The sequence below is a fragment of the Periplaneta americana genome, chromosome 10 (genome assembly GCF_040183065.1).
Source record: "Periplaneta americana isolate PAMFEO1 chromosome 10, P.americana_PAMFEO1_priV1, whole genome shotgun sequence".
In the NCBI taxonomy this organism is placed as follows: Eukaryota; Metazoa; Arthropoda; class Insecta; order Blattodea; family Blattidae; genus Periplaneta; species Periplaneta americana.
The window spans coordinates 144,904,241-144,918,418 of NC_091126.1; the positions used below are offsets into that span (position 1 = coordinate 144,904,241).

Here is a 14,178-nt window from a genome sequence, read left to right on the forward strand (position 1 = left end):
ACACATTTCGGTATTAAAATGACTAGTAGGCTACATGATTTCTTGGACTTTTTCCAGAAATTTCCAAATTTAAATTTGGTGTAGGATGTCCTAATTTCTTAAGTTAACGTGCAATTTCTCTTTTAATTTCGAAAAGGCTTGGTCGATTAGATTTTCATTTCACTCATTTTTAATATAAAATATTTTCTTAGACACACTGACTAATCATCACACCACCCACAGTACTATAATACACTGGAACTGTAATGATATACAGTAGTCTAGAAGCCTGTGTTCCAACGCAGGTCATAAAGAGATGAGGGTGTTGACGGTTCTTTTGTGTACTCGAACAGATCTGCTTCGGTTGCAGCTCTAATGCAGTCTTATGGGACAGTGAAGAAAACCAGTTTTCTGCTGCCGACTACCCTACGTTGAGCTTCAGGAATTGCCGAGCACAGATCCGAAAAGTACACTACAGATAAAATTCTCCAGCAGTTCAAGGCTCCTACAGACAGTAAAATCTCGAATCGAAGGAGAATAAATTGGAAAAATAAATGAAACAATGAACTAGATTACATAAAAGCACATTTTCCATTTTTAATTTTACAGGTCCATTTAAATGGCGGTTCTGCAGCTCTGCAGTTCTTATTGTAGAGCCGCCACTGTAGCTCGACCATGCCGAAATGTACTAATTATACACCTGATAGCAGCCATTTAATGGACCTCATTAAAGTACACCTATTCATTAAAGTTCAGGTGTTCCACCAATCAGAAAATACCATTGTAGCAATATGAAAGCGCAAGTATCGATTATTCTCGGATATGCAATCGAAAGACAACTAGTTCTGTCGCTATAATAATTAGAGTTAATTGTAAATAATATTCAAATAAATTCAATTTGTCATCTCGTTTTTCAATGTCTAATTCAATCTCAAGGTTATATCAAGATTAATGTTTATTTTACTCTCTAGATTATATTAAGGTCAATGTCGACATTTGTTTCTCGGAAAAAAAATACTTTCTCGTCTGCGCACATCTCACAATTTACGAGGTATTGCACAAGGTCAGTTCCGCTCCTCAGTCAGATAAAAATAACATGAATACTTATGAATAATTTCAAGTTAGAAATATGGTCGAGCATAAAAAGTCGTATGAAACTTGACTATAATGGTAATTAAGACGCTCATATGAAAATTATGAAGCTCGCTTGCGCTCGTTTCATAAACATACTCGCGTCTTAATTACTACCATTATAGGCTCGTTACATAATGTACTATTATAATTTCGTTTTGGTTTGTGCTGAAATCATGGTATGCCTATTCTTCCTTACAAAGCGTTTAATAAAATGAAATTTTGAATAGATATTAATTTTATGGGCAAGAGATACTTGGGCAGACGGTTAGAACTTTGACAAGAGACTGTAACGGGCCACTAGACACAATATATGGAAGGATGTTAAATGTTACGTTTCATTTAACGACGCTCGCAACTGCAAAGGTTATATCAGCGTCGCCGGATGTGCCGGAATTTTGTTCCTCAGGAGTTTTTTTACATGCCAGTAAATCTACTGACATGAGCCTGTCGCATTTAAGCACACTTAATACCATCGACCTGGCCCGGGATCGAACCCGCAACCTTGGGCATAGAAGGTCAGCGCTGTACCAACTCGCCAACCAGGTCGACATATGGAAGGATGATGATGTAAATATGTGTAATTATGTTAAAAATATGTAGTATTAAAATTAAATTTAATGGTCTTAGTAACCTAATTTGCCAACTCAAAAGAGTTTTCAGACATATGAGTCGGTTAGAGTCATAACTCACTTGTTCCAAAAAAATGAAAATTTTCACAAATGAGGGAAAACATATTTGTAATACTTGGAGACCATATTCTTCACAATGAAGGTTAATAAATGAAAGAGAAATGATTAAAAACTACTACTCAGATTTGTAACCGTATTTATTTATACAGGAGTAAAAGTTATTTAGCTTTAAATTATGGATCATACAAGTTTTGACAATGATCTTTGGATCATGAGTGTTCTGAGAGTGCTCCGTTTGGAACATGTGAATTTAGAAAGTGACCAGTTGCGATCATGTGGGATTTGATAGTAACAAATTAAAATATTACACAATAACATTACCTCAAGCATATTTTAAAATTCAATGTAAAAGAATAGGTGTCCGATTATTAAATTCTTCAGATGAGTACATTTTACAAAATAATACAGTACAGTATAAATTGAGGGGTCCAGTCAGAGAGAAGGATAAGTCACAAATCTTGGAATACGGAAATTAGGTATTCTCAAAACAGTCTAAGAATTTATTGCGGAAATTTAAATTCCAGTGGGCTAAGCTATTGCCAGAGTTATTGCAATTATGACACAACATTCTAGAGACGAAAAAAAACTAAATTTTCTTAGAAAAGCAGGTTCTCCCCTTATTTAAGTCGAACCCTCAATTTACAACCTACAAAAGAAATACTAATTATAAATTTTATCAAAAATCAAATTTTCGTTACTACGTTCCTTTATATCACAAAATTAAAATCTTCTTCCATCAATTCGTACATATGTTCAGTATTGTTCAATTGATTATTATTCACGGCACAATCAATGACATACATGTAGGACTTGAATATATTATAATTGTGATAAAACATTCGATCCTGCTTAATTTACCAATACATCAATAGGAGCCTAGCAGAATCAGAGAAGAATATTAATCTTGCTAATTTGGCCTGGTTTCTTTTCGTTATTTCTGGAGCTGCTATACATTTCCTTGGTCGTCCTCTCTCTCCAACCGGTGATACGTTCTCTTCCATAATATTACGTTTACAAAATGCTCAATTACAGCCGCTAAATTCACTGATATTTATAAAAATAACAAGGCACATGCAAGATACTTATCCACAAGCCTATTGTAGACACTAGAAGTGGAGAAGCGGGATGGAAATACTGATCGGTGATTGGTCGAGAAGCGCTATACAACAGAACTCACAATATCCAATGGATCATGAGACTTTTGACAGAAACCGGGAAGTTTGTCGCCCATTTACACAAGCATCATGTAAAAAATGTGAAAAGTTAACTTCTGAATTGTGTGCTACGCAGATATCTGCATGGGAATATAACGGTATCTCAATTTTTCATTTTTTGGAGCATGTGAGTTATGACTCTAACCGACTCATATACTAAGGAAAAAAATATGTAGGCTTAATTACATAAAAATCCGGACTCTACTCGTCATCTGCATGAGAATGAGTACTCATAACATACAGTGTTTCCTAAACGAAAACAGCCTATGGAATATAATTTATTTACGAGGAAACAATTTTACTTCACAAATAAAACCATTACAGTCGCTCGAATGCCTTCAGCTAACTCCAAGGTTACAGTAAAACACCGCGCAGAAATCTTTACAACTCTCCCCTCCCTCCCAACACACTCCACCCATCACTCCTCGCCCATTTCCCCTATAATCTTTTTTTCGTCTCCTCCGTCTCTCCCTATTCTTTCCAACACTTAATTTGCAAACAGGTCTATCCAGTGCTGTAGTTCGGCCAGTGCGCCATACCGTCTATAATAAAAACTCACTGTTATAGTACCGGAAAAAAATATAGACTGAAAATATATATCAATTATGTTTAAATAATCTTTAATATACTGGGTGCTGAGTTCAAAATGTGTCATGGCTCACTGTATGCCGTCATGTGGCTAGCTGATGAGCCTAGAGAATTCAATCTTCCTACACTTCCGCAGAGGTGTATAACCTAAGAGGCAGAGAAGTTTCCTAGCAAGTACGGCGTTCATTCTGAAGAGTACGTACCGATACGTACGGTAACGCCGGTAGTGGCAGGAATGTGAACTGTTTGGAAATACGTACTGTCGGGATATGGGGAGAGGGTTAAGACGATTACTTACGTATTTGTTGACATTAACTTCGACGGTCAACATGGACACGGAGCATTTGATTTGTGTTGTGGAATGTTACCGTACGCAAAAGATGATAACAAATACCCTGCGTACGACTTGCCGGCGCAAAACACAGTTCGAAAGAGGTTATGGTAGCACACAGACCGTACAGACCGCCATCTGTTGCTACGACGTTCAAGTTATACCGTACACGTTCTCAAGTTCAGATTGAAGAACGCCTTAAATAATAGGCAACTTCTCTAACATATAAGCTGAAACTCGCTTCAAATCGGTGACCCAACAACAGTGACGTCATGACACACTTTGAAATGAACACCCAGTACTTTTAAATGCAGGGTGTTAGTTATTTGAATATATTGAAAATCACCATGAAAACTAGTTTTGTGATAATAATAGGAAATCTATATTCTTCTTTTTTTTTTTTTTTGCACCATATTAGGAAATGTTTATTCTTAGCTCGTTTTAAGTAATACTGCAATACAAGTGGTATGTTAGTAAGAGTGTTTATGAATATATGATTTTCTTCTTGGTACAATTGAGGCGCTCAGCGCACAAATGGCCCAACCAACGAGCTAGAAGTATTATTTCTAGCTCTTGGGCCCAACCCACAATATCTTATTTTCATGTTGAATCTTTCGTACACTACTTTTAACACTTGAATATAAATAATTGATTAAATGGCGATCTTACTCGTGTTAATTGTGTAAGCATGTGCGGCTTACAGCTGTTTCGGTGCTTCTTCACACCATCCTCAGACCCTACTAGATCTCGGCGTCATCTAGAACTTCGCTGCCTGTTATGTGGGTGCGTTCGATTGTTGAAAAGAGTTGAAATGTGGTGTCAAATAGTGTGTGTGTGTTCTGAAATTGATCTGTGTGTTGACAATTTGATCAGGGTGTGTTTTAGTGTGTCTGTATATTTCATATTGTTCTAGTGTGTTGAGTTTTTGGTTTTTGGGTTGTATGTGTAGGATTTCCATGTCTGTATTAATGTTATTGTATGTGTGGTTAGCATTAGTTATGTGCTAGTTATGATCAAATTCTCAACACACAGATCAATTTCAGAACACACACACTATTTGACACCACATTTCAACACTTTTCAACAATCGAACGCACCCACACAACAGGCAGCGAAGTTCGAGATGACGCCGAGATCTAGTAGGCTCTGAGGATGGTGTGAAGAAGCACCGAAACAGCTGTAAGCCGCACATGCTTACACAATTAACAAGAGTAAGATCGCCATTTAATCATATATATTATTTCAATATACCGAAGTACATATGATATTTCCATGCAGATATTCTGCGTCATCATACGATGAAAGAGTAATGGAACGGAGAAAAATTCTCTCCGGCGCCGGGATTTGAACCCGGGTTTTCAGCTCTACGTGCTGATGCTTTATCCACTAAGCCATACCGGATACAACCCCGGCGTCGGACAGAATTGTCTCTGATTGAGTTCCAACTCTTGGGTTCCCTCTAGTGGCCGCCCTCTGCACTACGTCATAGATGTCTATGAACATAGGACCGAAGTCCACACATGTGCTGAGGTGCACTCGTTATGAGTGACTAGTTGGCCGGGATCCGACGGAATAAGCGCCGTCTTAAATCACGAAGTGATTTACGCATATCATATATATTATTTCAATGTACCGAAGTACATATGACATTTCCATGCAGATATTCTGCGTCATCATACGATGAAAGAGTAATGGAACGGAGAAAAATTCTCTCCGGCGCGCACCTCAGCACATGTGTGGACTTCGGTCCTATGTTCATAGACATCTATGACGTAGTGCAGAGGGCGGCCACTAGAGGGAACCCAAGAGTTGGAACTCAATCAGAGACAATTCTGTCCGACGCCGGGGTTGTATCCGGTGTGGCTTAGTGGATAAAGCATCAGCACGTAGAGCTGAAAACCCGGGTTCAAATCCCGGCGCCGGAGAGAATTTTTCTCCGTTCCATTACTCTTTCATCGTGCCATTTAATCAATTTTTCTTATTTTCACTTTACGTCTTTGTAACAGTGCGCGAAATGTGATACACAAACGAAAATTGTGCTGAAATCTTATGAAAAACTGGGAATGATGATTAGACCGATTTACACTTTGAAGAGAACAATATGAGGAGCTCTTTAAAGCAATAAAATAAATATGAAAATGTTGTAGGTGCGCGCTGAGCTCCTCAATTACACACAGCATGATATATATATATATATATATATATATATATATATATATATATATTTTTTTTTTTTAAATAATAACTTTTATGTATCTACAGCTGGTATAGGGAAGGTTAATGTCTATATCTTCAAGGTCATTAGATTTTAAAAGGGAAGAGTATGGAAAAATTTAGATGGGAACAGAAGGGAGAGATTGTAGTAAATAGTGAGTGAGAAGGATATAAAAATGAATGTATGAAGTATGAATCTAGGTTAGGTCACGGTGGCTACGGGCGGGTTAAGACGATCCTTTGCACGTCGGCTATACTGAGGCCTATTGTGCACCCCAAAGTATATGGGATGAATGATGATGAGGGTTACCAGCCCACCGGCCGCATGTGACCCCTACTCCGCTCACCCTCCTACCCTCCCCCACTCTAAATTCACACCGCCAAGGACAACAAGTATCCCAGGATCCATTTCAAAGGCCCTTCCAAAGTGTCGAAACGTCCTTGGAAGTGCTCTTAAGGAATGGATTCTGGCTGAGATATTGCGGAAGGCTGGAAACTCAGAACGGTTGTAGAGAGGACGCCCCTTCCCGTAAGCGGATGAAGGCATGCGTCTTGACCTGAATATGGCTATTGAATGAGGAGAAAGATGAATTATACGAAAATATAAATTCTTTTCGGAATATATATGGTAAGACGTTCCTGTCTTAAATTTCAACGTACCTCGTTTACATGTTTCGACCTATTTATGGGTCATCTTCAGAACTGGTCGTTGTTGTTCTTGGCGCCACTTGTTCTGTTTCCTGTGAGGGTGTGTTCGTGTGGTATAATGTAGAGTCAAAGAGTGTGTGTGTTTTGAAGTTGAGTTGTGTGTTGAGAATTTCGTTGGGGTGTGTTTTTATGTGTCTGTATATTTCATATTGTTCTAGTGTGTTTAGTTTCTGGCATTTTGGTTGGATGTATAGTATTTCCATGTCTATGTTGATGTCTCTGTGGGTGTGGTTAGCATTTATGATGTGTTCTCATATGTGGAGGTGTTTTGTAATTTTGTTATGGCTGTGATGTGTTCTTTGTAACGTGTTTGAAACGATCTGCCTGTATGTCCTATGTAGAAGTTGTTGCAGGTGTTACATTTCAGTTTGTATACGCCTGTGTGGTAGTATTTGTTGGTTTTTTGTTGTTTGTTGTTTGTGTGTTGAGATGTTTTTGTAGAGTGTTATTTGTTCTGTATGCGATGTTTTAATTTAATTTCTTGAATGAGGTTGCAATTTTGTTTTTTTTTTTTGTTTGTTTTCGCGTGTTAGTGTGATGTATTTTTTGTGTTCTTGTGTTTGTGTTGTATTCTTATGTTTTTTTTGTGATTATGTTTTGTCTTACGTATTATGTTGTCTATTATGTTAGGGTTGTATCCGTTTTCTTGTGCTATGTATTTGATTGTGTTTAGCTCTTCTTTTTTCTGTTTCTACATGGGTGGGGAAGGGAAAATGGACCGTGGCAATGGGAATTCCAACCCAGCATTTGCCTAAGTCATCATCATCATCATCACTGGCGCTACAGCCCTTGGTGGGCCTGGGCCTCCCTTAGTAATTGTCGCCATCCATCTCTATCTTGTGTAGCAGCCTTCCAATTCTTGCACCCCAACTTTCTGGGATCCTCTTCCACTCCATCAATCCACCGCAAGTGCGGTCGACCTCGTCTTCTCTGACCTCCCGGATTTGTTATTACAATTTTTTTGCAAGGTTCACTTGGTTCCATGCGTATTACATATCCTGCCCACCTCAATCTGCTAGTTTTAACTGTATTGATTATATTCGGCTCTCCTAGAAGTCTATATAATTCATAGTTGCATCTCCTCCTCCAGAGACCTTCCTCAAATGTTGGGCCATAGATCCTTCGCAGAATCTTTCTTTCGAAAATCTCCAGTCTTTTTTCATCATTTTTGGAGATTGACCACGTTTCTGCCGCATATGTCAAAACTGGTCTCACTAATGTTTTGTAAAGAATAACTTTTACTTTCCTGGATAGAGCATGCGAACTAAAGTGATATTTCAAGCCGAAATATGCTCTGTTTGCTTTCATTAATCGATTAGAGATTTCTTTGGACATGTTATTATCGCTAGTGACCACTGATCCTAAATATGTAAAGTTGTCAACTTTCTCAAAATTATAATCTGATATCTGCAGGCTGCCTATTTTGTCACCTATCTTTCCATTATCTGCCAACATTTATTTTGTTTTCCTCTCGTTGATGATGAGGCCTATTTCTTTTCCAGCCTGTTCCAAGGAACGGAACACTTCCTTTACATATTTCATGGATCTGCCAATAATGACAATGTCATCCGCAAATGCCAATATTTGTGTGGATTTATAAAAAATGTTGCTCCGTGTTTGCACTTCAGACTTCCTGACGACACTTTCCAATGCAATATTGAATAGGAGGCATGCTAATGCATCTCCTTGACGAACTCCATTGTGTATTTGGAATGGTTTCGATGTTAGGTTCTGTATTATTTGCCTAAGTAACTGTGTAAAAACACCAGGCAGGTTGGTCGGTCCGAGACTCGAAGCACGGACCTCCCAAATGTGAGTCCCATGCGATTCTCATGAGCCAACTCGTTCGGTTAGGTATGAATCTAAATTGTAAGATCGTCTACAGGAAAAAAAAAGTATATTTGTAATGAATGTAATAGTGGCACCAGATGCAAAATTGTGAGGTCCACATTACATGTATGTAATTGTTGACACGAAATATAACATACAGTATATCATATCTTCAAGTAAAGAAAGAGAAGAAGTAGTGTATGTTTTAATAGTGAGCAAAGTTAGGGATCAGCCTCTTTACTCTAATCATTGTTATCATAATCATAATTTTCATCCTCATTATTTCCTTTCCCTTGAGCTATGCGTGGAAAAGAGAGTGAGAGAGGAAGTAAGAGGAACACGAAGAGTGGAGAGAGAGAGAGAGAGAGAGAGAGAGAGAGAGAGAGAGAGAGAGAGAGAGAGAGAGAGAGAGAGAGAAATGTTGAGTTCACACACATCACGTTTCTAATTAGCAATACCGGTAATGAATATTCAAATTAATAAGATTCCATAAAATTGTGGCGAGAATACCGAACGATTTGTCACCCATACTTAAGGAAATGAAATCACGACTTTTCCTGCCCGTTGAAAATTGCACCACGTCTAGTTTTGGATGAATAATCCGAAGAGAACAGGAAATTCCACCACCGAAACCACTGGAAGTTGTAATGGATTCAGATCTTCCGTGCGCTATCAATTCCTCGAATTAATATTGTACAAGTTCAGGTCGCAATCAAGTTTAGTGCAATGCTTTGTTTATACTTCGAACTCGCTATTGTCTCTCATTGGGCGGTCTGTGATGTAATCTGTAATACTCCGTATGTGACTGGAATCCCGCTCAGGTCGATTACCTGACTTGGTTTTACCCGAGGTTTCCCCAACCTAAAGGTGTATGTTACGTAATCTCCTAGGTAATCTTCAGACTCATCTCGCCATCGGGCGCACTGGAATTCCTTACGGTTGGTTCTGACTAAATAAACAATTAAATCCCTTCCGGGGTCAACCAAGTACGCAATTCAATTCCTTGCGAAGTTTCAAGAGTCATCAAATTCGTTGCAATTTTGTCATACAATTTTTGAGCTAGTATTAAATAAAGTAACCTGTGGCGCCACAGCTCATGTAGGGTCAAGGCTGACCAAACGATTGCTATCCTCGCGTCCACATGCCTAAACGGAGGTGAATGAAAATCCAGTCAGTATGGAGGTATCGTGTGGTTAGCACGATGATTCCCACTTCCAGTGTTTATAGCTGGTTTTCGAGACCGAATTTTGCTACCTAGTCTAACTTCTCAAATTCATCAGATGCTGAGTGGCACCGGTCCCATACACTAGCCAAAATTTCGTTATAAAATTCCGGGGAAATGTAAATTCATTCAAAACTGACAAACACATCGCATTTCGATGACGTGACATTTTAATCGAACATGTGAATTCGTCCGCCTAGCGTTTATTTCTTTACATTGGTAACATGTAAACTCATCCCCCAAGCGTTTATTTATTAACATTGGCAACATAGGAGCCATTTCAGAAATTTGAAATAGCAGATTTTGAAATAGCAATACACTCTGCAATTAAGTTCGTATGGCCACATACCGAACTCATAGGTTGTCGATTTCAATAATAATAATAATAATAATAATAATAATAATAATAATAATAATAACAATACACAAAACTTAAAATACCGATCATGTAAATATAACTTCCCCCTTTGACAATATTCTGCTTACGCCACTGATGAAATATCAGTTACAGAAAAAGAATAAACAGATTAGGAGTTTGAAAAAAGAAACTCTGGTTATGAAAGAAAATGTGACAGATATGCAGTTATAATATCCAACTTACAAGCTTGACTAAAGAACTGAAGGAAAAAAACTGATTAACGAAAATGTGCATGGCATTGTAAACAGCAATTTTTCAGAACTGATGCTTGATTTAATAAAGAGAGCTACATTATTCCACAATAATAATAATGATAATAATAATAATAATAATAGGCCTAAATTATTATTAATATTATTATTTAAATGTTATTATTATTTTAGGACAGATAGTAAGCCAGTAGGCCTAATTTTCTTAACTTATATCCGTTTGTTCTCTCACTTTGTCACAATAACATTTGTATAGTATTTAATATGTATCAAGAGGATTGTTAGTTTCGTAAAAAAATATCGTAATAAAAATTATATATCAGAGTATGTACGGTACTGTCTGGCCAGCAGCTCAACACCTCTGAGAGCTGGGGAAGTGAGGGGTAGATTATCAGTCCCGTTAGCTGGGGTAGGGGTGACTGTAGTATTCGTGCAAAAAACACTTGTCTCAACCAGTAGGCCAGCGTGCTATAGCGATAGTGTGGTTCTTAGTGTGTGTATTTTCATTTTCTCTTTTCTCTTCTTGTGTTTATTTATGATTGTGACTTATAAATAAAATAGTAAGCTATATTGAAAGGGTGTAATGTTAAAATGCCGCCAAAAAAGAAGAGTAAATTGATCCATTCGGAAGGCCGCGACATTATCAGTTCCGTTATTAAGCAGTGTGATGATAAGCTAGGAATAAGCAAATGCTGGGTAACTTTCGGTGTTGGACCCCGGAATCATTTCACCGGCATTATCACCTTCATCTCATTCAGACGCTAAATAACCTAAGCTGTTGGTAAAGCGTCGTAAAATAACCTACTAAAAAAAAGCTAGGAATAATGCTTTTTCCTATAAATCAGGCAGCAAAAAGAGCAGCATTATATTGCAATAAATCGGAAACTACTTAAAATATACGTAAAGAGAATAAATTACAGGAAATAAATTCTCCTAATGAACCTCTGTCTACTCCAGGAAAGAAACGCAAAACTAAACCACCTCATACGACAATGTAAGTAGATGACTTCAATCAATGTGTCATTCGCAGGACTGTACACGACTTCTACTTAAAAGAGAAGAAAGTTCCAACCGTGCCGAAACTGCTGCCCATTATTCGACAGAAAATACACTTTCCATGGAGTAAATCATCTCTCCAAACTCTTATGAAGAGGATGGGATTTAAGTGGAAAAAATGTCGAAGTTAGCGGAAAGTGTTATTAGAGAGACCTGATATTTTGAGTTGGCGGCACGGATATTTAGTTCAAATTCGGCGCTATAGGGAAGTTGGTCGTGAGCTGGTTTACTTGGACGAAAGTTGGATCGACAGTAACTTGACTTTCAGGAGATGTTGGCAAGATGATAGTGATATAGGCATTCATATGGACGTAAGTGCCAAAAAGAGATTGATCGTTGTTCATGCGGGCAGTAGCAACGGTTTCATTCAAAATTCTGAGTTTATCTATAAAGGCAGGTACGTCTACTGGTGACTACCATGGTCAAATGAACCATGTTAATTTCGAGAAGTGGGTTACGGAAAAACTAATTCCAAATCTCCCTTCCCAAGCTGTAGTGATTATGGATAACGCCCCATATCACAGTATGCAAATTGACGAAGTTCCCTCACGGTGTGCTGTGAAACAGGATATTATAACATGGCTGCAGAAAAAAGTGTACACTGAGACTTAACCATGCTTGCTTCACATGGTCATACCATATTGCGACTACTCCCTTACATGTGTGAACTCATTTGGGCACAAATGAAGCGCATAGTGCGAGAAAATAATGTTACAGGTGACCTGTCCTTACAGGCGCTGAATAATATTGCAAAATATGCAATAGCGTCCATAACGAAAGACGACTGGAAACACTGCTGTGACCACGTGAAGAAACTGGAGGACTCATACTGGGAAGCAGATGGAAGACTACCTGATGTTATCTACAGCATTATCATTTCTGCAGACGGTTTCAGCACTGATAATGATAGTGAGAATAACAGTGATAGTGATGACAGTGACGATCAGACTTCTTCATTTCTGCGCATGTCGGACCTATCGGATCTAGCAACACCACTTTCGCCATGAGGAATACAATGTGAGTAATATTTTCTATTTAGGTAGTAGCATGCATGTTACACCTCAACATAGCTCTGTCCTTGTCTTACTAGCAGGCAGTCGCCGCATTCCAGCCAGGGACGCTGAGCTGGTGGTTACACAGTACCTACTTTACTTCTTCAACTGCAGTTGATAGGCCTTCGTATGAAACTTATTAGTGCAATGGAATCCAGTTGTATTGGTTTTATGAATCGTATTATGTAGTTATTAATTATTTTAGTGTAATTTTACTCTTTATTATATTGGTATGCAATATTAAGGGTCCGGATACTTATATTATTTGTGACATTTGTAGCTATAAACTTATTGGTCTGCTACCTTAAGCTGCCACAGAAATGGCGACGCGCGCAATGTTCTATTTGATCGGTCCTGTATGGTCTGCTCAGCTACTAGTAGGGGCTTGGATGTTAATACTGTTTTATTTTGTAAATCATCTCGCGACCCCCCTCAACTCTTTACACGACTCTCTAGTTGTCGTGAACCCCAGTTTGGGAACCACCCTATAAGGTATTGTCATCATTTAAAATTTACTTTCCAGTAAACATAGAGTATTTACTCACATACACACCCAACCCATAGACAAACCGGCAATTCTGAAATCCCTTCACCGACTCGTTACTAAATTCAAAATGAAGTAGCGAAATGTATCGTAGAGACATCTGGTGTAGTAAGGAAAAATAACCATCTCACGGAGTATTATCTGCTCAGATTATAACATCCCAGACAAACGTCAGCAGATACTAGTCTATCAAGGACGTTTCTAAATAATCATAACATCAACATATTGGTGTGCTGTGTGGGGATGGGAAAATCGTCTCGAGATAAACGTGATGTATATTACAGATTCGCAAAGGAAGGACATTTTCGGTCGAGAAGTGCATTTAAATTGCTACAAATTGATGAAGAGTTCGACTTATTTACAGGTGAGATCAATATTTGTGGGCTTGAAATTAATTCGTGTTACTTTGTATACAGCACAAGCATGCTGTTGCCGAAATTATAGTTTCATATATCCCCTTAGGAAAGTTGTATTTATTAATGATATGTGATTATATTTAAGTTTCGAAAGGGAAATGTGTCATGAAAAACACCAACCAAACTTGCTTTCTATCTACTGTATCTAAATACATATAAAAAAAGATTTCTAAACAAACGAAGCGTAACCTGTCTCATCGGCCTTACGAAAACTCGCTATTTACTGTATCTACGTATCTACCAAGGAAACGTACACTTAACGGCAAAAAGAATGGGCCGACTCTTGGTCGATAGACATGCTTTGTAAGTTCTATCGCGCTGTTCACTAGTGTAAACGCAGTGTAAGGCATTGCTTTGGTGTCTCTTCATTGAAAGTCATCCGTCTACAATGTAGTCAACCTCGTAAGCTGTGTGTGTGACCCCGTGGTGAGATGTCTGTCATTCGATTCAGAGGTTCTGAGTTCGCTTCCTAGTACAGTGAAATTATTTATTTTTAAGGTGAAAGTAGAGTATCCAACGCCCACGGCATGAATATTTCACTTTTATCACTGCCAATGTTGCGCTATAATCGTAT

The 14,178-nt window shown here is 38.2% G+C and overlaps 1 protein-coding gene across 2 annotated transcripts in view; it reads left to right on the plus strand.

Annotated features, from left to right (window-relative positions):
• The first annotated feature begins 13,384 nt into the window (after positions 1–13,384).
• The window catches only part of LOC138708064 (tRNA (cytidine(32)/guanosine(34)-2'-O)-methyltransferase-like), a 49,800-nt gene continuing 49,006 nt past the window's right edge, over positions 13,385–14,178 (plus strand). For both annotated transcript variants that reach the window (XM_069838197.1, XM_069838196.1), the window contains exon 1: positions 13,385–13,552. In XM_069838197.1, coding sequence (XP_069694298.1) covers positions 13,432–13,552 — 121 coding nt within the window. In that variant the 5' untranslated portion in view covers positions 13,385–13,431. The remainder of the gene's footprint in view (positions 13,553–14,178) is intronic.